Genomic DNA, 26,454 nt, shown 5'->3' on the forward strand with positions numbered 1-26,454 from the left:
TCGGTTTAGGTTAGGTTAGAACTGCGACCCCACACAGAAACGAACGGCTATCAAAGTCGGTTTAGGTTAGGTTAGAACTGCAACCCCACACAGAAACGAACGGCTTTTAAAGTAGGTTTAGGTTAGGTTAGAATTGCGACCCCACACAGAAACTAACGGCTTTCAAAGTAGGTTTAGGTTAGGTTACAACTGCGACCCCACACAGAAACAAACGGCTTTCAAAGTAGGTTTAGATTAGGTTAGAACTGCGATCCCACACAGAAACGAACGGCTATGAAAGTAGGTTTAGGTTAGGTTACAACTGCGATCCCACACAAAAACGAACGGCTTTCAAAGTAGGTTTAGGTTAGGTTAGAACTGCGACCCTACACAGAAATGAACGGCTTAGTAAGTAAAATTATTGTTACCAACCTATTTATAATTTGCCCAAAATGAAAATGGCAGCCTTGTAAAATTATATCTTCAAAATTAGAGCACATAGCTATAATCGCGCAGAGTGAGCCGACTGACGTGATTGCGTTTAGTTTCGATAACGAAATATTACAAATTGAAATAATTTTACGCGTAATAAATTTTATTAAATACAATCCAAAATGAAATAAGAAAACCCGTAAATTAATACCACGATATAAACTATATACAAAATAACTCAAGTACCAATTAAAAGTCCCCGATTTAAATTTACTACTATCGATTCTTCGACGCAATAACTTGTCGATGAAATGAAAATACTTGAAACGTTGTCTTCGAAATAACATTCGATGAAATGTCTGTCGGCAATTCAAGGGTAAACCATTTCTTTCACACTAGAGGATGCTTAGTTTTTAATTAACATTTTGACTGAAGTAGGCAAAATTTAGGTCATTTAGAACTTAGAACATACAAATGTTTATTTTTTATAATCTAATAATGTAAATCGTGCAACTTAGAGTCTGTAATTGCATGTTAGTCGTGTTAAAACAAAGTATTTAAACAAGCAACATATATTAAGTTTTAAGCGACCATAGGCTACGGTACTGGCTCACTATCGTGATGGCTTTATGTTTTTTGATAATATTATATTAATTGATGTATATAATTACAGCAATTAATAATTATACCATTGGGTAGTCACCGGACCCAATACCTAACATTTTGTAACTTATGACATGCATTATAAGTAGGGGTCTTGCAACTTATAAAACACTGATTATATATTAATGTTTAGCTATTAAACAACATATATATGGATTTAAATCATTATAGCTATTTTTAAAGTTAATTAATAAAACAACAAAAATACAAACTTGTGCAATTAATCAAACTATCAAAAAAAGTAATATATCATAAAAATTAAGCTCATTGGTAAGCCAGTAATTTTATAATATGACATAAATACCAAGTTATGCAGTAGATAAAAGAAGATGCGGGTTTAAACTGATAATAAGAGTACAATATTGTTAATATGATTTAACATTGAAAAAACCCAAAAAAATAAATGAATACATAAATTGCCTATTTCGGAACATAAATTATTTAAAATTATACAATAAAAATACTTGTTATATATTTATTTATATGAATAAAATGTATTTTTTATAATTTTCTAAAAATAATTTATGTAGCTAGTCTTATGTTCAAAAACATGTTATTTGTAATGTTTATTAAAGTTCTAAAGTCTTACAATTAAAAAAAGTTTTTGTTTTTTTAATACGTTTTTAATACATATGTAAATTAGTTCCCAAATCGTCATTACCGTACATGCAGTGTCATTACCGTCTATAAAAGAGTCATTACCATACCATGGTTGTCATCACCATCTTGCGTTTTTATTTTCCGAAAGCGATAACTTCAAATATAAGCCACAAATGATTGTATAAATACCATACATATCCTCAATATACAGCCCCCCATTACTTTACCCAGCTAGAATCGTGTTAAATTAAACATTTAAAAAAAAAATTTTTTGTATGGTGAAATTTTTTGTGCTGAAATCCACCCTCTAGCATTATGACCAATAAGCTAAGACGCTGACGGAGAAACAGGCAGACGGAAATGGCGAAACTGTAAGGGTTTGGTTAAGTTGGGTCGTTGGAATTGGGCGGGACATGATGTCAGGCAGAGTGATGGCGGACGGACCAAAATGTTGACGGATTGGTGGCCGTTTTCGGATAAAAGAAGCGCCTGGCGTCCGTTGGCTCGTTGGGTGGACGACATTCGGAAGATCGCAGGGCACTTCTGGATGAGACTAGCCCAGGACCAGGACCGGGATAGGTGACGTACTTGGTGAGAGTCTATGCTCGGCCGTGGGCCACAGGAGGAGAAAATGATGATGATAACCAGTTGACTACAGAAGGCTTAAATTGAGTTTCTCAATTCCTCTATATTTATTATGATTATTTTCAATGCTTGTTACCTCAGAACTCCGTCATCTCAGGACCGATTTTTAAAACTTTTTTTGGTTAAAATAATATAGGTATTTTCAGATGGTCCCATTTTTGCTAAAATCCAGTTCTGATGGTGAAATACATGGGGATGCTTAATTGTTATGAGATGCACTATGGTCGCAAATAATGTTAATAGCATTTCTTATTGTTTTGTATAGTCGTTTTTTTCCGTTAAAAATTCTTCAATTTGTTCAAAAATACCCATGGAGTCACAGACGTCAATAGGCTACGGTAACCTCTTACCATCAGGCCGTATGCTTGCTTACCACCGACCTGGTATGTAATAAAATCATGAAAATACACGCTTTTAAATGTCAGTTTACTCTTTTAATTCTGAATTAAGAAATTTTAGGTCCCACAATAGAATAAACACAAACAATACATCAGTATGATATTCGTAGTGGGTTAGTAAGTGAAAAGATCAATATCTTTAAGTGCATACGTGAACAATACAAAAAATACTAATATTAATACCTTAAGAGTTACACGAACCTATAGTCGTCGCCATACAATCCAAGTTAAGCTCTCATGTTAAAACAACATAATGAAATTTGACATAAACATTTCAAGTAACATAAATACATATCTATGTATGGTACAAGTTTTCGTTGCTAGAAATAGTAATACAAAAAAAAATAAAGCGAGTAGAAATTTTACATAAAAATTTTCTACTCGCTCTACGACTATTCATCATCATCATCAGCCTACTCTCGTCCACTGCTGGACATAGGCCTCTCCTATTGCACGCCATTGAGCACGATTTGCGGCAACTCTGATCCAGCTCTTGCCAGCCGCCTTGCGAAGGTCATCGCTCCATCTAGTCTGAGGGCGTCCTACGCTACGTTTGCCGATGCGCGGTCTCCACTCCAGAACTCGCCTACCCCAACGGTTATCGGTTCTACGGCTAATATGACCGGCCCACTGCCACTTCAGCTTGCTAATCCGGTGGGCTATGTCGACGACTTTAGTTCTCTGACGGATGACTTCATTTCGAATACGATCCCTCAGAGAGACTCCGAGCATAGCCCTTTCCATAGCTCGCTGAGCGACTTTGAATTTATGGACCAGTCCTACCGTGAGTGTCCACGTTTCGGCTCCGTATGTCATCACGGGTAGGACGCACTGATTGAAGACTTTTGTCTTCAGACTTTGTGGGATTGATGACGTGAAGACTCGACGCAGCTTCCCATATGCTGCCCAGCCCAGCTGTATCCTTCTATTCGACTCTTTCTCGAAGTTGTTCCTTCCTAACTGCAGTATTTGCCCGAGGTAGACGTATTCCTGAACAACCTCGAGAACAGCCCCTTGTACTGCAATAGGTCCCGGAGCAACACGTTCGTTGAACATAACTTTCGTTTTGTCCAAATTCATCCGGAGACCTATGCGTTGAGAAGAATCAGCTAAACCGGTCAGCATATGCTCTAAATCCTGCAACGTCTCAGCCATGATGACGATGTCGTCCGCAAATCGCAAGTGTGAGATGTATTCGCCATTAATGTTAATACCATGTTCCTTCCAGTCGAGCGTTTTAAACATATCCTCCAATGCATTTGTGAACAATTTCGGGGAAATCACATCCCCTTGTCTCACACCACGATGCATGGGGATAGCCTTAGTCTGCTGGTTTTGGACTTGGACGGCCATGGTAGCTGCGTTGTACAGACATCTCAACACTTGGATATATCGCCAGTCGACTTGGCATCGCTGCAGGGAATCCAGAACAGCCCAAACTTCAATGGAGTCAAAGGCTTTCTCATAGTCCACAAATGCTAAGCACAGGGGCCGATTATACTCTTCAGTCTTCTGTATAATCTGCCGCACTGTGAAGATGTGGTCTATGGTGCCGTATCCTCCTCGAAATCCGGCCTGCTCCGGTGGCTGAAATTCGTCGAGTCTTCGTGCTAGGCGGTTCGTGATGACCCTCGAAAACAGCTTGTAGATGTGGCTTAGGAGCGAAATGGGTCGGTAGTTCTTCAATAGGGCCTTATTTCCCTTTTTGAAGAACAGCACGACAACACTCCTACTCCACACCTCTGGAGTTCTCCCATCGAAGAGAACGGCGTTAAAGATGTTCTGGAGCTCCTTCAGTGCAGGTTTGCCTCCCGCTTTCAGAAGCTCAGTTGTAACGCCGTCCTCGCCGGGGGCTCTTCCATTTTTTAGCTGTCTGAGGGCCATCTCGATTTCGTCAGTGCTGATTTCTGGCAAGTCTTCGGTAAAGTGGCGGATCAATGTGGCTCTAGAATCCTCATTTTCGGGATCTGGTTGAGATGCATGCGAAGCGTATAGCTGGCCATAGAAGGATTCGATTTCAGACAGAATTCCCGACCGGGACGATACAACAGCCCCACCAGTTGTGGTCAGCTTCGTCAGGTGGCTTCTTCCAAGGGACTGGATAAAAACTTTTGACCCCCGATTCTGCTCAATCGCTTGCTCAATGAAGCGAGTATTGGTGCACCGGAGGTCACGTCGTACTAGTTTGCCAATCCTCTTGTTTAGAGCCCGTCGCTCTGACGAAGTGGCAGGTGGGTCTTCCCGTCGTACCTTCATGAGCCTGAAGGTTTCCTCCGAAAGCTACGACTATTATAATAGTATTTTCTTTCTAACAGTTTTTAGTGATGAAAACATACCACCATATACATATATGTTACTTGAATTGACATATAAAAATTCATGTTATTTCTGAATGTTGTGTTTTAAAATGGGACCGTAACTTTGATTGTATGGCGTTCAGAATGTCGTTTTAAAATGTGAGCGTAACTCTGATTGTATGGCGGCAGCGGCGGCTAGGTCCATGTGACTCTTAAATCGTGAGTTCGTTCGTTTGTTCATCATCAATGGTGATACCAAGTATCTGCATGGTGCTCGATATGTCCATGGCCTTCGATGCGTCCACGTTCCGCATGGCCGGTCCAGACCTGGGGATCGTCGACGCCCAAGAAATATGTATGGGGGCTGACAGACCCGTGATGACGGTGGCCCTGCTGGTGATGAGGATAATCATGCAAGCCCCCCGGGTGTCCATGGCCATGATGTCGAAGCGGAACATGTTCGTTGATATGTTGCGGGCCATGCAGCTGATGTCTTTGCGAAGGAACTACATGTTGTTGATGGATCTGATGTCGAAGACGAGCATAATCATTTATATGTTGCGGGCCATGGAGCTGGTAGGGCGTAGGTGACTGGTGGTGCGGAGCATGATCATGCAACGCATGTTGCGGACCATGTAGCTGGTACGGCATAGGTGACTGGTGATGTATAGCCTGATGCGGGTCATGTTGCCGGTGTCCTAAATCATGGTGACGCAATCTATGTGCCAGCGGGCGAAGCAAACCGTATTGCCTGTACTCTTCTTCAGCTACCGCCATAGCAAAAGCCACTAGAGCGGCGAATATGGCCTAATAAGAAAAAGAAAATAAACAAAAAATTAGATATCTCATTAAACCGTATAACGGCCCGATTCGAACAATACTTATATGCTTATAAGAAATCAAGACTTCGAATCGGGCCGTAAGGATCATACACATTTCATAGTATGCTTAACTCGTTTGCGTCTTTCCTGTAGATAATTATTATAATTGCAGACGAGATATTTTTTGAAGTAGGTACTTGAAACTATTAACTATTACTGCTGCGATTATGACGGTCGTTCCGTCACTCATTTTGTCAAGGAAATTTACAGTGCAGCTGCAGTTGACATCCGAACGTGACCATTAATGTTGAAGCGTCGTCAATAATATCGTAAGCTCCGCCGCCTTAAGATACCTTCACGGGTGGAACGTCACATAATTATGTTTAGGTATTTGTACCAGAGTCATTAACTTGTATTCTATTGTCCACAAAAGTGATCATTTTCTAAAATGATGAACACTTTGATCCACAATGAGACTATAAACTATGTATTACCGTAAAATGGGGTGAGTAGGGTCAAAACTGAAATTCAAACCTCGATAACATTTTATTTTTACATATGAAAACTGAATGGTGTATATAATAAGTGTTCCGGACGTTTGTATTCTAGTTTTTATTTTATTTTGGGTAGTTCCATTTCATAACTTTGGCGATAAAGAAGAAATCCACCTCACCCCGTAGTGCCTCGTATTTGGGGTGAGAGGGGTTTTCATACAAAGGTGATTTTGGAAGATTGTTGGATCGATCTCTTTTTTTTATGCGTATTACTATAGCTCCATTTTAAATTGGAATACATTATTTTTGTAGCAGTAGCTTTAAAATCCCTTCTCACCCCCCTCTCAAACCTTCTCTCCCCATTCATAACCCACCTCTCCCCGCGAAACCTACTCACCCCGTTTTACGGTACTTTTAAAGATCTATTTTTAAAGTAAAGTTTTACCTTTGAAAACATTATGAATTTTTGTTCAATCCTAACCAGAACAGAGCCACGATGCACACTGGCAACGATCGACTAAACTCGTTTATTAACAAACCTTGATTGCAAGGTAATATGGATTTCACTCATGTGTGAAAATCATAAGGCGCTGGAAAATTAAAATAATTGTCTAATTATTTTGTAAATAATGCACAAGTGATTAATCACATCAATTATCAGAATTTACACGCGGCGGGCATTTTTAGGGTTCTGTAGTCAAACAAGAAACCCTAACATGTAGTTTCGCCATCCGTCTACAGAGAGATGTCTGCTGTATTGCCCGTCAGACAGATAGATGGACACAGGGAAACTATAGTTAAATACGGAACCCAAAAAAAAATACCTTAGGCGATTTTTTAATTATAAACAAACAAACGGGATATTGCAATGATTGTTGTAATTTATTGAGTCAGTACAGTTATGATATTAGTTGTAAAAAAACAAATAATTCTAGTAAAAGTATTGTTGATGCTTGCATTATTGCAAGGTTGTCTGTTAGTTTTCGCCTCGTTAACCGAATATATTGTATTGTATTGTAGCAAGGGTAGTTTTCCGCAACTCGATGACTGGCGCCTATTTTGAGTGACGGGGGTTTATAGGCTAGTCCTGCTACCCCAACTCCTCAAGGAATCCTATTAAACCTTTGATGTTGAGTAGATCCCTCGGAGATCCGTGATTGGCCCTGTATGGAGCCACTCCGTTGCATTCCAGCACCACATGAGATACTGTGTATCCTATCTCTATGCATCCTCGGCATAGGTGGACCTGCCTGTAAGTGCATTTTCTGGACCAGCCTAAGTCGTTGGTTAGAAGGTTATCCATTAATTACTAGAGATCCAGTTGGTATAATGTCATACAAAGATAAGCGTAGATATTGTAAAACCCTATGAATCCGCGCTGTGGGCGCTCGGAGCCCCGCCAGCCACTTGACTACTTTTCACGTTTTCGCTGTTCCTGAGATATGATATGGTATGGTGATGTTTTATGTAGGTACCAATTCATCGGTCACTAGATAATAAAATAACTAACATACTTAATTAATAATGTCGATAATAGAGATGCACCGGATATTCGGGTACTATCCGGTATCCGGCCTATCCGACCATTATTTTAACATCCGGCTGATACCGGATAGAGGCCTACTATCCGGCCGGATACCGGATAATATTGCTTGATTTCGGAGTAAACAAAATTGGAATAAGAAGCGTTCACGGTTTATAATCGTACTCGTTTATTATTTTAAAACAATTTCAACACTCCACTCACTTGCACGCGCACTCATTCGGAACCTAGAAATGAGTACGCGCGAACGTTCACTACGAAACAGGACAAATATTCGGCCGATGGTAAGGCCGAATATCCGGTATCCGGTATCCAGCCTAACAACTATCGGTTACTCTAGTCGATAACGATAACGATAAAGTTGAGTAAGAGTATCGGTATTTAATTAATCACTTGCACAAAACCGGGCTATGCAAATAAATGAAAAGAAAATATTGCGCTCCATCTTTTAATAAGTATCCTAAAATGTGTAAGTACGTCAGTAGATCCCTTTGGTCAATTAAACCTATTGTCTGGGCTAACGCGATAATGTATGGCCGCGTAATGAAGTGTGACTTCACGCCTGATTTACTCTAACGGTGTATTTTTTTTTCCTCGACACGAGGGCGCAGTTGATATAACTTTCGATACTTATATTATGTCTACACATAAATGTCCTACTCGTATGAAGGATACCTACGTTTGCTCAGTGAAATAATATTGTAAATACATGGTGGCTGAAAAATACATTGACATTTTACGGAAGCTATACCAATATAAGGAGCCCTAAACTCAGGTTACTATAAACCTATACTCGAACATGAATTTGGAACATACCTAGTTGTAAGCTGTGGACTGAACTTACCAGAGATTACGGAAGCGATATATCCGAACGAATACTTATTAAAAAAAAAATTCAGAATACAGTCGAGATGAACGGGCGACTGATATCAGAATGAGATCAAATATTAATGTGACATTCCACGGGTAAACGTACCTTATTGCGGTCGGCGGTTACGTTGCTTAGCACCGCATTAGTATTGGAGCGTCGTTAATAATGGCGTAAGCGCCGTCCGCCAGAAGGTACCTTTACCCGTGAAACGTCATATTTGTAACCTGACATTGGCGTAACGTATTTATATTTACAAATGCGATAAATCATCTATAGGAAGTTCGTTCACATATCTTTCGTTACGATACAAAGATAACTTTTTTACGATACGTTATTTGCGTCACGCTACAAATGGGATACGCCTTTGACGCCTATCAATATATTTTTATTAAAGCATTTTTATTTATTAACCGACTTCAAAAAGGAGGAGATTATTTCACATATCATAGATGTCTCGAATTTTAGGAAGAAGAAAATAAATATAATCTAAATTTTGAAATGGCGATGACAGTTTTGTGCCTAAGGTATTATAGTCCGTCAGTTTTTCTTTCTAAAAATAAGATCTTAGAAATCAGACAGGCCATAGACGAAAGTATTGTTGTGTTAGCCTAAACCTAATACATACAACTTTTATAAATATCTTTGGAGCAACCTACGGATCGAACTAGTCTTACCTATAAGCAAAGCTTGTACTATGCGACGATATTAATATTTAAGTACTTAATTATACAAACATTGAAAGCATCCATCACTCGGGAAAGTGTTCGTACTCATCACACACAAATTCACCTACCAGAATCAAACCCTTCATTATATGTGGTCAGACATGCACTTGGCCGATTTACCTCACGAGAGATTTACCGATCTGGTTATCGGGTATGCAGTGACCACCGTTCTTTCACTAATAAAGTGCCGTGCCGACTAATCAGCCATTTTTGCTGACTATAGTCTGTATCTTTAGGTATTTAGATAAAAGTAAACAAAATCTACCCTCAAATGGCTCCTTAAGCCAGTCGAGGGTAGATAGAAACATTACATGATCAAATAATGTAGGTAGGTTAAAGTCAGGTCGTTCAGTGACAGGTCCAGGCGGTTTTGTATTTGGTTGGTTACCAATAAATGTTATAACTACCCGAAAATGTACAAATTATTTGTTTACCTTTATTTAAATACCTAAAGATACAGAGTATAGTCGCCGACTACAAATGAGGATGGATAATAGGCTTTCCCGACTAGTCGGTACATCCCTAATATTTAAAAGTAACTTCTGCCCGCGACATTCTGCCTGGAATGATGATAATGATGATTGATAAAAACTAACCCTATATATCCTTCCCCGGGCCTCAAACTAATATCCGTACCAAATATTATATCAGTTCAGCTGTTTAAGCGTGAAGAAGTAACAGACATACCGACAGATAATAAAAGGATATCCGAGACTCACAGGAATGTTCTCAAGCGCCTCACGAGTAGTACTAGTATTTCTTCTTCTTCGTCGTTATCCTCACAGCTGAGGGTCGTGACCACCATAAGTAGCTCTATCTGTAAGAAGTCTCCAGGCTGCTCTGTTCTGAGCCTGATGAAGTGCGGACTGTGTGCCACTACTAATTGCCTCCAGGAGAGGATCCGTACAGCGAGTGGGAGCTCTGCCTCTACTTCTTGTTCCCTCGACACGGCCAAAGTACTAGTACATATTATAATACTGAATAATTTTACGGTTTAGACTCACTTGTTTTTAGTCACTCGCGCGACATGTTTCGGAGAGCCCAAGTCTCCTTTCTCGAGCGACTAACAACAAGTGAATCTAAGCCGTAAAATTATTCAATGTTAGTATGCCTCATAACAGTTTCAAAATTGAGTAGGTAGTGTTATAGTTGCATAGTAAACCGCGTGAGTTATCAAAGTCCGGCAAAGTCGTGACCAATCATCAGACGAGGGCATTACTAGCCGTCTGGACCGGAGTAATCTCAGACAGATAAGATGCAAACCAAAGTCTACAGACTCGGCAACTGATTAATAAAATTGTGTTCTTAGCTAAAAGCAAGTATATAATAGAGTCCCCACACTCCTGCGCCCGAGATGGACAGAACAATACGTGTTGAGAATTAGAATTGCCGGACTTTAATTAATTATCTTTAGGAGGCCGAAGCGTCCGGCATGTCATTTTCTATGACGACTGATCGGTGTTCACGTAGTGCTTTCCATAGAAATCTAAGCGCCAGAAACTTCGGCCCGGCCTCGGCCCTGTCTAGCGTGAGTCATCCTTACTCGTAAAGGCTTATAAAATTTACCTTAATTGGGGTATTTTTGTATGTATTCATTGGTACACACATTTATTCATATCAGCGATTTGAATTTAATCTGTTTTCAAAATTGGCGTCGGAGCGGTCGGGCGGTTTCGGAGGATCCCGGGCAAACTGCCTAATGACAGCCGGACACAAGAGCAGCCGATTCAACGGAGCCACGCACAAAACGTTGTCGCCTAAATAATGTTTAGTTTTAAGTTTTTAAAATGCATAATATGTACATAAAACCTATGTTCTGTAAGGTATAAAGAAATATATAGGCCTTGTTGCCTGATTAAAATTAAAAAATATATATATCATCCAGACATAATATAGATAGGCCATGAAACTGTTGACTTTGATCAAATCTTTTTCAATCAATTTGCCGACTCTTGTGCTCCGATTATTTCGTATTGTTGTTTTCCAAGTACCCTTACCATGAGTTTACAGCGTCTACTATAATCGCCAGAGTCCGTTAAAGATAACTTTGTATCGATATGAACAGTACAAATTAAGTGAGGGGCTGTCATTAAAACGTCATATTTTCTTAGAAATTTGACCTTAATCTTGACATTGCACACTTAATCATTGCAAATACCATGCAGAGTTTGCTTGGTTCGACTCTAGCGACTCGGCAACACACTCGCAGTATACCACGTGTCCCGAAATTCAACGATAAGCTGGTACCAGAAGATGGACCTGCTCATGACTACTCGAGGAAAAAAAAAACAAAAAAATATATTTCAATTTATTATGGAATTACAAAAAAAAATTAAAGTCGACACCCCTAGTGGTATTTTTAACGACCATGTCTGCCATTTTTCAATTATTTTTTTTCAATTTTTTTTATTATTTTCCCTGGAGTAGTCATGAGCAGGTCCATCTTCTGGTGCCAGCTTATCGTTGAATTTTGGGACACGTTGTATATTAGGTACATATTTCGCAACAATGTATCTGTAGGTATCATAAATCATCCAACTATAGTTCGGTACACAACCATGTACCACAATTATTAGCTTGAAATCGTCGTTGCAGGTTAGCATGCACTGGGCCCAGGCACACTGGACAGAACGGCTTGGAGAGCACTGGTAAAGAGTGCCCACAATCGTCACGTCCCTCAGTCATGTGGTTACGACTAGCGACCCGCCCCGGCTTCGCACGGGTTAACAAATTATACACAAACCTTCCTCAAGAATCACTCTATCGATAGGTGAAAACCGCATGAGAATCCATTCAGTAGTTTTTGAGTTTATCTCGAACATACAAACATACAAACAGACAGACGCGGCGGGGGACTTTGTTTTATAAGGTGTAGTGATAGTGACAAGGAAGAAGAGAATCGTATATGGCTACGTAAACGTGGTAAGGGGTCCGGATATTATTTACTCACGAAACAAACAAATATCGGATTGACTCACGACAGAAAACAAAACTTAGTTACAAAGCCTAATTACGAAAACAGAAATAAACCTCGAGGGTTGACAAAGTTGACAAACAAGTCGTAAATTTGACAAAATGGTGGCTGATGGTGGGTTATATTCGCCTTTACGTATAAAATAATAGTTTGTGACATGAAGCGGGTTTCGAAACTTAAAATCTGATTGATTTGATATTAGATTTGACATGAGCATGACTCAGTTCGCGCGTAGGATCAAGTTATGTGCGCTTTAGATGAGTACGGCTACCACGAGCTTGACACTGGCGTATTTGCTAGCGTGTGCTTACGAGATGCTACCTCGAGCTTGACACTAACTAGCGTGTGCGTAGAGTTAGACCAAGAAAAGTCTGCAGAGATTTTGACAGCACACGCAGTGCCAGTGTTATTTATTTATACGTCATGATTTCATAGAAGTTTGACTATATTAGTCTAAGTAAGTAAAGAAACCTGTACCTATTCTTAACCTTAAGTATTGTATAAAACAGCGATGGGTTTGTTTAATTACACTCAACAAAAAGTAAAACGGGTCAATTTGCACGGAAATTCTACACACCCGTTTTCATTGTTCTTGAGCACAGACCATATTTAAACTAAAACGCAGCAAATGCTCGATGTTTTATCAGATAAGTACCTATGTACGCGCACTTCCGTGGCGTCTACAATACAAAAAGGTCTTATTGAGCATTATTTAATGCCCAGTTTTTAAATGAGGTTAAATACATAGTTCCCCATTCGTAAATTGGTCTGATAACGTTATAGTAAGGTACCTGCGCCAAAGAAGGCCCACCGTTATTTTTCTTTCTTTATTTTTCTTATATTAATGTGAACTTGCAGTTTTGTCTATGGTACAATACAAGCGAACGTCGAAGTAAAATTTGAACTCATTCACACTTACAAAACTATGAAATTTTTATAATAGCAAGTTTAAGAACCGGGCCTTCTTTGGCAAGTACCTTAAGTACTTTAAATTGCTTGCGGCATCTAGTTTAACCTATGATCTGTGTTGAACGTATGTTGTTTAATTTAAAACTGTGTAAATATCGGCCAAGTTAGTCCCTTGTTACTTCAGGACACTGCAGTGGCAGTGTGGCGGGTTGACGTTGAAAAAACCGTGTTGCGTCTTCGACCTTTGAGCAGATCCTGAAAAAAAATAGTTGGTCAGTTCTATTTTTTCCTTTATTTTAAAACCCGAATTTATTATGTACCTACAGTCGCCATCGGTTATGAGTTTATGAGCTGCCAAGGTATTCACATTTTTTTAATATATATAACTCTTTGTATTATCTTATCCAGCAACGGCAATACTTAATGGATAATGGACTTCGTTTTATTCTAGTAGGTACTTAAACTATACAAGTTAAATTCTCACGTAAAGAAGTTCCGTCAAAGAGCTGTAACATTAGAGCCCGTAGTACCATCCACTAGATGTTGTTTTTGTATGATGTTTTTGTGATACACTTTCCATCAGGTGTGACTAAAGCCAATCGCCGATCAGTTTATTATATTTAAAAAAATGTAGAAGTCAAACGAGCAGACCAATCGCCTGAGCGGATGAAACACCCCAAAAGTATCTGCCACCTTGGATTACTTTTCCAAATAGGAATATATCTGTACAGTTCGTCACACAGTCTAATTGTTTTAAATATACGTACGTCACAGTCTAATTGTTTTACATATAGAGACACATCTCTTTATGTTAAGCTCATAGAGAATGACAGATACTTTTGACGCGTAGGTAGTCTGATCCGCTACTTTTGAAACTTGTGTATGTTCGTAGCAGCCCAAACGCCGAGGCGCATCGTTCAAATGAGGCCCTCCAAGAGCGCTGATAATGAGTGAGTCAGTGAACCTCTAGCCACCCAGAGGCCTATAAAAACATCTCTACCATTGTAAAGAGAATCTCCATTTAGATAAATCAAAATAGCATTTTTCATGGCAAATTTTACTTAGAGGGCGGCTAGAGGTTTGCTCTATCCAATAGTGAGGTATCTGTGGCCACTATAAGCATAATGTCTTACCTTGAACGCTCGTGAAAACTTGCGAGACATGAGGCTGTACAGAATGGGATTAACCGCCGTATATATGTACACGTTCACCAGGCATATGTAGCGCAGAGTGCGCAACATCTGCAGGAGAGAAAAACAAGTGAAAATTATAAAAAAGGACTGTAGATTGTCGTAAAACCAGCCAACTATATTCCAAAACGTGGTCCAAAATGAACTCAAATATTATTTATTATTATATTCAAAAATTGATTCCCTGAATGATATCATTATCATTCAGGGAATCAATTTTTGAATCGACCGCTCGATTTCGTCACTCTAAAATCGGTGGAAAACGGCGAAATGCTAATTTTTGAAATACGAGTATTAGAAATTGGGAATCTAGTGGTATCAAGACCACTCGTTTTCAATTCTATTTGTGGAATTTAAATGCCTACTAGTGGAGATATTATTAAACTAAATACACGAAATCGAACGGTCGAAATTCAAAAATCGGCACACTCAGGTGTGAATATTTCTTGAATGTTGTGACATTAAATAATTAATTTGGTTTATATTTTTTATATTCTAAAAACTGTCAGTGCCTCATATCGTCTTAGAGCGCGCTAGGTTGTTTTTGGCTTCGCTGTTCGTACCATCGCCCACACTGTTAACTGCACATCGGTGGACCTTATGCCTTTTGCAATAAGGTCCAACGATGGACAGGCTAAGAGTGTTGCTTTTGTACAGAGAAGCCGAGTGCCCGGGCACCCGGTATTTACCAATAACAAACGGGAAAACGCTCGTGTATTGTTCGAGAACTAAAACAAAACCTATTATTATTTTCAAGGAAAAGGTACCAAGATATATTATAGTCCGATACGAAATTGTAGAAAATTATTGAAGGCGCCACTTCCTACGTAACTGACACATTTTTGACGTATTTAATGCTTAACCATAGCTACAATTTAAATAGTATGGAATTTTTGTAGCTAGGTTTTATTTAACTTCTACTATTTTATGTCGCACTATAAACAATCTAAGTTAATACTAAACGCCGTAAAGTGTAGATCACCTAAGTATACGGTCATTGGCAGACACAGACACACACAAACAAACAAATATAAATTATGCGAGTTTCCATTTGGTTGTGGGACCTTAATAGTTAAGTATTTCGTATAATTCATCAAATTAATTTATAAATTAAACTTATTAATAATAATGTATTTAAATGAATAATTGACATTGCATCTACATATCCTTATATTTTAATAATTTAAATGTTATAAATGACTATGACTAGAATTAGACCAAGAAAAGCCTGCAGAGATTGTAACTCTCCACGCCTCTAACTCTATGACTATTTGACTAACTTACCTTTCCATAGTCTGCCCACTTATTTATGGGAGCCACGAGCACCAGACGGAGAAGGAAGAACGGGAACCAGCAGAAGAAAAATGTGGCCGCCACGGCCGCTGTAATTACAAACATTCCTTGAATTAATTACAAAATTACAGTGACAATCAGAGTTATAGGTACTTATATTTAGAAGTAGGAAAAGTAAATTAACACAGGCCTAGGCCAAGATGGCAATTGACTTCATGTATGAAAAATATTTTGCAATTTTTGTTCAATAATCACGTTCAAGCACACGAAAGTAATCTAGGAATGTAAAATCAGCAATTTTTTGTATCATTTTTGTAAAGATATTCGAGTTTAAAAACGTAAATTTTAGTATATTTTACGGGTAAGTATTTTCGGAAACAGTACTTAACCTATTAAAACCGAAGCTTTCGTAAGCGACCGTTTACTGGAATTATCTATAAGTACCTTAACTACATACGCTTATTATCTTCAAATTTTGAAATTTAAGGAATAATGGAAACATTCTCCGCTTCGGGCAAGTCACTCAAATCACTCTTGACAAACTACCGAAGCTTACCTGAACCGTGCAATTTTCCATTCGTTCTTTTTTTAACGTCTTACCCAACATCACTATGGTCTTGTCTCGATACTGCTTCCCGTTCACCGGACTAGTTCCATTCGACACTTTCATCGATTTTATTTTAAATGCAATCAATATGTACAACACGAATATCATAGTCATCGGTATTACGAAGAACACACACATCTCAGTCACTATCTCCAGTTTTAAAAAGACCGGTAGCGTTAAATAGCAGTAGGCTTGATCATTCTTCTCGTATAAATGTATGGCGAAAAGAAAAGGCAAACAGAAGCAGACGGAGACCAACCAGTTGGTGGCAACAATTTTATACACGCGGGGCTTTAAGGTCAGCTTCTGACGAAGGAAAGGCTTGGAAACCACCAGGTATCTTTCCACTGTGAACGCTGCTATCGTCAGCACACTACAGTTGCATAAACATTCCCACGCTAGAAAGCGAATGATGCATCCCACTTCTCCAAACGGATAAGCATCAGGCGCCCACATGACATACACCTCGAAAGGGATAAACAAAGCGGTCGTCAGGTCTGCTATAGCGATGTTAAACAGGTAGCAGTTGGTAGGTGTTCTCATGGAGCGATCACGAATGATGACAGCACAAGTACACACATTCCCAACCACGCTCATTATAAAACATAAAACCAGGAGAATGCTGACGGGAATCTTCACGGCATCATCGTCGTATTTATCGCCATCTTCACCGATCACTATCGGTCCGAACCACGTAAAAAAACTATTTGTACTATCTTGATGAGCCATTTAAAAAATCTTTAAAAATTTATGGATGAAAATGCATGGCACCTCTTTCACAAGCTACTGCGGCGTTAAGACTGATTGATCTAAAGGACAGTGCGAATATCCACAAATAGGTAAGCTCTACAGGTTGATTGCGTTTAGTTTTTCACAAGAAAGCGCTCTAAATTTAGAGCACGATGACACCGAGTTTGGTTCAAAATATATGATAAAAATATTAAAGATTTATTATGAGGGAACAAGAAATGTTGGCCTTAAAATCAAGAATATTCGTTGCTAAATTTGTCATTGCATTTGTTGAAGAAACTAAATTAGAATGAAAATATAAATATTACAGTCGCTAGATGAATCTCTGAAGCAAGCAGGCAGCACATCAAAGATTATTATAACAATTATTAATTACAACGAATATTATATAATATTATCTCCCTATCTACCTATCTATTTTTGTCGCTTATTTACCGTATTTCCGGGCAAGACATTCCAAATTTAAACTGGGTAGCGATGCAGTCAATGCTTGTATATGAGTACGTTCATATAAACTATATAAAGGGTCAAAATTTTTTCGTTGTCTTATTTAATTAGGGTTCCGTACCCAAAGGGTAAAAACGGGACCCTATTACTAAGACTCCGCTGTCCGTCCGTCCGTCCGTCTGTCACCAGGCTGTATGTCATGAACCGTGATAGCTAGGCACTTGAAAATTTCACAGATGATGTATTTCTGTTGCCGCTATAACAACAAATACTAAAAAGTAAGGAACCCTCGGTGGGCGAGTCCGACTCGCACTTGTCCGGTTTTTTTATCCCCAAAAATTGTGATGGAGTGCATCTTTTTGTATGGGGTGAAATATAGCTTTTAATTTGTCTCAAGAGAATTACTTAAAATCTACAGCTAGAAACTTTCTAGTAGAGAGACATGCAATAGCATTCAACTTTTTTTTTTTTATTTGATAAAAGACAAAAATAGAAGCGTGACAGAGTGGTACCTTCTGCTATCCTTCTGTAAGACATCGGTTACACGCTAATCTGGCGTCAGTTCAGTCCATCAGTGTGGTCAGACTGGCGGGAGAATTATCGTGTAACACGCGGACTGATGGACTGATGAAAATTTAAATTTTTAGATAATATTCGTCAGTCCATTTTGAATGACAGAAAACTGATAGGAGACTGATCGTGTAACCTGTTCGTGTCATTCTCGCGTCAGTCACCATATTAGACAAGACTAAATGACTGTGTTGCGCTCTGTGTCCAAACGGCGACTGTGTCGTAATTTTATCAGTCGGTTGTCAGTCTGGACTGATCGTGTAACCGTGTCCATTTTCCATCATTCTGGCATCAGTTAAAACTCGAATGGACTGATGGACCGAACTGACGCCAGAATTAGCGTGTAACCGATGTCTAAGAGGTTAAGAATTATGAATCGTCAAATGAAGAAAGTTGAAATAGAAAAATGTTTATTGTTTATTAAACTTGATTATTGTTTAAGGTTTTTGAAGTGAAAACTTCTTTAGCGGCGCTGAGCACTTTTTGAGGTGGGAAAAAAATGATAAACTCGAGACAGCGTAACGCGTAACGCGTAACGCGCTGACATCATGTGTGACGGACAATGTTATTCACCAAAGAACTTTAGTCATAACGTATCATAATCAGGTCAATTATTTAAAACTGGACTTTTATATTAAGCAATAAAGCTCAATGTTCTAATCTTGTACGGGCTGACGAGGATCTCACAGTTACATAACTTTATATCACTCCAATATAATTCAATAAAGCTACATCTTGATGAAATCTCTAATAAAAGTGAACTCTAGTACTGGTGAATAAAACTCAAAATATCATGACGAAATATATTTAGATGCGAGGTCTGCAAGGTAACTTTACAATTTCTATTCGAATTTTAAACAATTAGCGCTACAAATTTAAGCTCACTGGCCAGCAATTTCGGAACTAAAGTTTTTCAATAGAAAGGAGGATGGGTCAGTTATACATAGTGCTGCAGACATTTTGGACTAATCATTGAGTTTTCACTTCTGTCGGCACTCCCGGAGTGCAACCCGTTGTTTTTTTTTTAGTTTTCTTTGATAACGACCCGTAAATTGTCCTGGGGGCCTAGCCAAGTTGAAAATCGTTGAAAGAAAACGCCAAAAGAAACTTAACGTGTGGAAATATACGTGACGTTCCGTAGCATCTGTCATCCCGATACATTTTTAACCGACTTCACAAAAGTAGAACAGTAGTTCACAATTCGGTTATTATTAACATACCTAATGTTTTTTTTCGTTCGGCGTTTGTCGATGTAGGATTGTCATCTTGACTAGGCCCTAAAAGCAATGAAGGTCGGAAATAAAACTCTGATTGGAATTATATTCGTTTAAAACTCGAGTATATACCTATACCATCTCAAGAGTCAAGAGCAGTAATAAAAGCAGGAAGCGGCATTCGAGCATAAAATTCTATACCCACTATTGAGTTGGGTGTTGATATGTTATATTTGGTACTCGTAGCGCATCTGGCTCGCATGAATATAAAAGTATACGAGCGAGATGCACGCATTGATATCAAAATGAATGGAAATTGCCATCAAGTTTCAAGTTCGCCCTCAGGGTCAATTTATAATCGGAAATATAAGTAGGTACATATGTAAGTTAATTTATACCTTGGCTCATTGTGAAAGAAATCATTAATGGATTCCCTTATTAAAACTAAAAACATACTTTAATAACAAAATTAGAATAAAATATAACCTAAGATTAAAACTACCTACAAAAATAAAACATATACAGAAAAAAATAAAAACATGGATGTCGTAGCCTAAAATGTTTATTGTAAGGCTAATGTCACCCAGGTCCGACCCCTGTGGAAGGGTTCTCCTAAGGCTGGCTGCGTTCCTTTGGATCGCTATGCCGATCCGTGGGGCGAGGAACGAGTCAGCCCTACGGTCCCCGGTGACCTCTATGCAAAGAATATAATACTCACTAGGAGAAGAACGGTAACTCCATACAAAAAAACCGGGCAAGTGCGAGTCGGACTCGCGCACGAAGGGTTCCGTACCATAATGCAAAAAAAAAAAAACAAAAAAAAAGCAAAAAAAAAAACGGTCACCCATCCAAGTACTGACCACTCCCGACGTTGCTTAACTTTGGTCAAAAATCACGTTTGTTGTATGGGAGCCCCATTTAAATCTTTATTTTATTCTGTTTTTAGTATTTGTTGTTATAGCGGCAACAGAAATACATCATCTGTGAAAATTTCAACTGTCTAGCTATCACGGTTCGTGAGATACAGCCTGGTGACAGACGGACGGACGGACGGACGGACGGACGGACGGACGGACGGACGGACGGACGGACGGACGGACAGCGAAGTCTTAGTAATAGGGTCCCGTTTTACCCTTTGGGTACGGAACCCTAAAAATGTCCCCAACCGTTTATACGTTTATACTAGTGGCGCCGTCTTTGTGTACCAATGTAACTAAAGTTGACAACCGGTTTAGCCTGGCGGGTATTGGTAGGTATAGGTAGTAATTCTGTTGATAAACATATTAGTTATCTTCATATCACGAAATATATGCAAGATGCAAATATTACCCCTTGTTTGTGGTATTATCAATTGATTTAAATAAAAGGCATGTTTATGTTTATAACATTATATATATATTAGTTATTAAAAAATGTTTTACATATAAAAATATACACTGAAAACTGGCAACTGGCAACTTAATAAAAAAATAGACATTATTAGCGCATTCACAAAGTTTTCAGTACCTTTTATACAAATAACATTAGGCATGCCTACCTATTACACTTTACACACAGATACACTACACTTTACATACGGCATTTTACACAGATTTCCAACTTGTATTCATACATTTCTTCACGGTTAATTAATACGCTTTCCAGATGCGTTATGACTCGGTTCCTTCTGAACCCACTAAAGTTGTAAATTTCACTCTGGCTGCTTCAACAGCCGTTGCTCCGCATTTAGCACATTTTCTATGTGCATTGCTGTAATCCATGTAGGTACAGACTTACAGTCTTAAGTGGTACGTAGCGGTACACGTTGTATGTATTATTTAAAGAGTTAATAAATAAAATTTTCGTTATGAACTTTAACCACAGCAGTTGGACAGAGTCATTGACAAATATATTTTTTATTATGGTGGGTAGACGTACCTACCCTCCATATATTTTATGAACATTGATAAAGACAGTTGGAAGCAAATATTCATTATAAAACTTAATCGCATGTAATTAAGTTTTAAGCGTTTTAAGTCCCGTTTTATGATTAATATTGTATAAAATTCGTGATAATTTAAATCAGAGTTGGGAGCAATGTTGCTGTAGAAAAATGTTTTTATTTTTATTACTCGCAACTTTTTCCCGGAGGCCAACGCACACATAGAAGATTAAGGCGCACACATGCGCAATTATTTGGGGACATAACTTTCTTAGGAAGTGAACAGGCCTTGCCTCTATGATAATTATTTTTTGATTTACCTAATTATTGTGTGCGTTGGGCACCACGGTCCCAATGTAAGTAAATAAATAAATATTTGGGGATAATCTCTCTTTAAGTCTTTTCCGTCGCGATAATATACGCGGTAATAAACCGATAACATTTAACCCAAGCGATTAAAACGCTTGAAGATTCGCCTAACTATACCTCTACACGATTTTAATGTGTTTTTTTTTTGAAAAACGCTTTGAAAAAAATTGTAAGTAACTTATGAAACCAAAATAATGTAATTAATTAACATATATTATATCGATTATATGCTTTTTGTAAGCGACAATCGAGTGGGATTCTCTAATAGGTAGTTCCAGTACGCTTTGAATACCTATTTATTATCCACATAATTTTTTTTTAATTATAGAAAAAAATTTAAACATTCACTGCTTCGGGCAAGACACGAACTAGGGAACTTTCGGAACACCGATCCAATCGCTCTTAACCAACTAACTGCCCCATTCGAACATTAAGATACGTCAATTAATAGATCTAGAAACGATATGGATTAGATAATTCAGTGTCAAATGTGACGTTTCTTCAAACAAAAACGTCACTTTTGACACTGACACATTTAGATGTGTCAGTGTCAAAAGTGACGTGACGATATGGAGTAGTAGTAAGCTACCGAACCTTGCCAGAAGCGTGTAAATATTTCCATTCCTTCCTTTTTCTTAACGTCTTACCCAACATCACTATGGTCTTGTCTCGATACTGCTTCCCGTTCACCGGACTAGTTCCATTCGGCACATTCATCGATTTGATTTTAAATGCAATCAATATGTATAACACAAATATCATAGTCATCGGCATTATGAAGAACACACACATCTCGGTCACTATCACCAGTTTTAGAAAGAAAGGCAATGTCATATAACAGTAGGCTTGGTCATTCTTCTCATATAAACGTATGAGGAAGAGATCAGGCAAACAGAAGCAGGCGGAGACCAACCAGTTGGTGGCAACAATTTTATACACGCGGGGTTTCAAAGTCAGCTTCTGACGAAGGAAAGGCTTGGAAACCGCCAGATATCTTTCCACCGTGAACGCAGCTATCGTCAGCAAACTGCAATTGGATAAACATTCCCACACTAGAAAGTGAATGATGCATCCCACTTCTCCAAACGGATAAGCATCAGGCGCCCACATGACATACATCTCGAACGGGATAAACAAAGCGGTCGTCAGGTCTGTTATAGCGATGTTAAACAGGTAGCAGTTGGTAGGTGTTCTCATGGAGCGATCACGAATGATGACAGCACAAGTACACACATTCCCAACCACGCTCATTATAAAACATAAAACCAGGAGAATGCTGACGGGAATCTTAACGGCATCATCGTCATATTCATCGCCATCTTCACCGATTGCTATCGGTCCGAACCACGTGAACGAACTATTTGTACTATCTTGATCACTAGCCATTTAAAAGGTCTTTAAGCATTTATGGAAGAAAATGCATGGCACATCTTTCACAAGCTACTGCGGCGTTAAGACTGATTGATCTAAAGAACCGCGCGAATATCCACAAATAAGCTCTACAGGATGATTTCGTTTAGTTTTTCGCAAGTACGCGTTGCTGGCTATATTTAGAGCACGATGAGACCTGAATTGGGTTCAAAATATTTGATAAAGATATGAAAGATTTATTATGAGGGAACAAGAAATTTTGGCCTTGAAATCAAGAATATCCTTTGCTATATTTGTCGTTGCCTTTGTTGAAGAAACTAATTTGGAATGAAAATATAAATATTTCAGTCGCTAGATGAATCTCTGAAACGAGCACATCAAAGACTATAATAGTAATTATTATTAATTAAATCAATTTTAATTATTTATCTTCCTATTGTGTTCAGGGCCTTAAATACCCTTTTTGATCCTTATTTTACTTTTAGCCCGTTTCGAGAAATAGTACCTATTGTTATTTTCATTGCTTACCGTATTTCCTCGCAATAATTTCCAAATTTAAACTGGGTAGAGATGCGGTCAATGCTAAGAACGTAGGTACCTACGCAATTTTTATATTAAGCCCTATCTTTACACGTTATTTATTTTGTTAGTACGGCGTGGCCCACATATATGCCGAATGGAGGCCGAATGCATATATATCAATCGGTAACGCCAATCAAAAAGGAAATAATGTATAATTACTTCTTGCTGTTAACAAATGACAACTGTCATTTTAGCCTTTCTCTGGTAGCTAGCAGAAAGCTACACTCTGGCAGCATTGTCAGTAAAAAAAGGCGGCAGATTTGAAAAATGTAGGCACGAATATAAATTTTAAATCTTGTGCGTTTTTCGACTGACAAAGTTGGCTTGCCACCATAACAGGGGCCCGTAGACAAAATGACATTCCTTTATCAACAAACGTCAATTCAAAAGTAAAAAATGTATCGGGATGACATGTGCGAAAGAAAAGTCACGTGATCATTTCTATACATTATTTAAGTATTGATTGGTGTTTTCTATCACTTGACTAGTCCCCTAGGATGCCTTCCACGAACATTAAAACTCTAATATCTTAATTATTATTCATTATTGTTCTTAATTAGTTGAGCATTTATTTTGTGCTTATTATCCGTTCGACTACAGAGTATAACATTCCACAAAAAATCGTACCTAATCTACTTCTACACTAATTGCAAAATCAGAATCCTAGAAATTCTGAAAACTTAAACTTTAACTGATTAATTTATCTAAAAGCGGCATTTCCTTCCAAATAAAATATTTTCATACTCTTTAAAACAAAAGCAAACTTAATTTTTTTTCTAGGAAGCACCCTCGTAAATGTAATTGAGTGATGACGGCGATGAAATTGCGGCAACCATAGAGGGCACACAGTAGCCTAATTGAAATTACGAACCAGAGGCCATCATAATACTTGTTCATGATAATTTGGATGAGTGCGACATACTCGTAACAAGAAGGTTCTGTGATGTTTTTGAATATTTTTAACAAGTGCTTTTTTAAGACTGAATTCATGTAAAGTCATAATAATTCCCGTATAGATAAATGCCTGATTTGCGTTACGTAATGTGTACATGTCCTGTAATTAAAGGTCTTCAGGGACAGAGATTACTTAGGTACCTATTTATGTCTCTATGGGTCATTACTATTAATTAAAACGAGACTTAATCAAATAATCACGTATAAAGCTTAATTAATTCGCACACGACAATAAATGATTGTTATGATTTTTTTCGTGGTCCTGATAACGTTTATATAACCTTCATTATGACCTTTTTTATTGTATTGTAAATTATATTTAAGCCCTTTTATACGCGATTAAGTCCCGCTATAGAGTGTTTTCTACTCGTATTACACAAGATATATTTAGCCTGTTAATCATACTTAGTTAAAAGTTGATATGATTCAATTATATAATAATTTACCTGAGAATAATATCACCTGCCTACAATCAAATCTTCAAAGTTAAAAGTTTGAAGGAGTGTTGAAAGGCGCAATCTTCGTATCAAGGAGACTCAGTAGTAGGTAATATTATATAAAGTTTAGACTTTAACTTTGGATATTATAATATAAATCTATCTAAATTATAAATATTGTAGGTACGAATTTGCCATTTATTTTATTTATTTATTATTAATATCACAAGAACGGTTACAGTACTTATACCAATTACACTTGCTACTACTTATACAATTATATCAATAGAATTTAAAAAAATTAACCACATCATAACATCATTAAAAATTATACAATTATAACAATAAAATCTCACATTACAAGTTTTCCATTCATCACCTATTATATCACACGTTCATTCACCCTCACTATAAGCGAGGCACCTGGACATTAGTTTAGGCCACTTATCCATGAAAATATCCACTTGTGGATTCGTGCGCAGGAGCCCGTTGAGTGAGTTGATCATGTCGCACAGCGGCGAGTTGCGACGGGCAGCGGTCGCGCGCGGTCCTGTACCGTCCCACGGCTGTAGGTATGGTCGCCGGCGAGAGTTATTCGGAGGCACAACTGCAAATGCAGTTGGGAACATTGTGTAGCGCCATATATTTACGTACTGTTCGAATAGAGACTACACCACCATTACCTACTGCTGCAGTAACGGCTCGGCCACGACATTGAGCGACTTGCGACGGCGGCAGCGATAACCATAGATTGGAGCGAGACTCAGCTATCGGACCTTTTGTTCCCACCTATGGTTGTCGCTGCCGCCGTCGCAAGTCGCTCAATGTCGTGGCCGAGCTGTAATGCGGCAATTGATTTTGACATTAGCGGCAGTAATGCAGTCGGCAATCATGTCGCACTGCAACACTGCAGCAGTAATGATGGTGTAGTATTTCCGAGTACGCTGCATTGCTGCAAGATACGTTAAAAAAGGTCATTTTATCGATAGGTACATATTAAATTAGGCATTTACTGCAGTATTTTTATAAAATTTGGTATTTGGTATGTGCAAGTTGCAGAATATTCTCAAATTTCCGAGAATATTTGGAAACTTTCATAAGAAAATTCTCATGCAAGTTTCCACTTAAAAAGTTTTCGTTCAGATTAGGATTTATTACTCCAGTCAATGTTCTTAACTGTTGACGACTGTTTCATTTAACATTTACCTCTTCATTCATTCATTCACGTCACTCATTAGTCATTGGCGTCTATTTCAAGTGTCATAGAAATCGAAACTAACTGTCAGAAGGTTTGACAATAAAAGTGCAGAAAAAATACCGAGAACATTCCACTTAGAGCAACTAAATACTCAAAGACATTTCATGGGTACTTTGCAATATTTGAAAATTCTCTTTAGC

The 26,454-nt window shown here is 38.2% G+C and overlaps 2 protein-coding genes across 2 annotated transcripts; both read right to left on the minus strand.

Annotated features, from left to right (window-relative positions):
* Window positions 1-13,413: 13,413 nt before the first annotated feature.
* Window positions 13,414-17,261, minus strand: LOC134806002 (neuromedin-U receptor 2-like). Its single transcript, XM_063779192.1, has 4 exons — window positions 16,435-17,261; window positions 15,826-15,923; window positions 14,485-14,592; window positions 13,414-13,606 (listed from the first exon to the last, which is right to left on the minus strand). Exons 1-4 carry the CDS (start codon window positions 17,168-17,170, stop codon window positions 13,532-13,534), a joined length of 1,017 nt encoding a protein of 338 aa, XP_063635262.1. The 5' UTR covers window positions 17,171-17,261; the 3' UTR covers window positions 13,414-13,531.
* A 5,036-nt stretch (window positions 17,262-22,297) lies between these two features.
* On the minus strand, window positions 22,298-23,207 carry LOC134798437 (pyrokinin-1 receptor-like). Its single transcript, XM_063770881.1, has one exon. The coding sequence runs from the start codon at window positions 23,096-23,098 to the stop codon at window positions 22,298-22,300; it is 801 nt and encodes a 266-aa protein (XP_063626951.1). The 5' UTR covers window positions 23,099-23,207.
* Between the last annotated feature and the right edge of the window lie 3,247 nt (window positions 23,208-26,454).

The sequence above is a fragment of the Cydia splendana genome, chromosome 1 (assembly GCF_910591565.1).
Source record: "Cydia splendana chromosome 1, ilCydSple1.2, whole genome shotgun sequence".
NCBI lineage: Eukaryota > Metazoa > Arthropoda > Insecta > Lepidoptera > Tortricidae > Cydia > Cydia splendana.

Bases quoted from the DNA above. Each gene is read 5' to 3' on its own strand.
- LOC134806002 (XM_063779192.1), bottom strand. From the start codon at position 17,170: ATGGCTCATCAAGATAGTACAAATAGTTTTTTTACGTGGTTCGGACCG. The intron at 15,924-16,434 runs GTAAGACGTTAA...TTGTAATTACAG, and splicing joins CAAGACCATAGTGATGTTGG to CGGCCGTGGCGGCCACATTT. The intron at 14,593-15,825 runs GTAAGTTAGTCA...TCTCTCCTGCAG, and splicing joins AGTGGGCAGACTATGGAAAG to ATGTTGCGCACTCTGCGCTA.
- LOC134798437 (XM_063770881.1), bottom strand. From the start codon at position 23,098: ATGGCTAGTGATCAAGATAGTACAAATAGTTCGTTCACGTGGTTCGGA.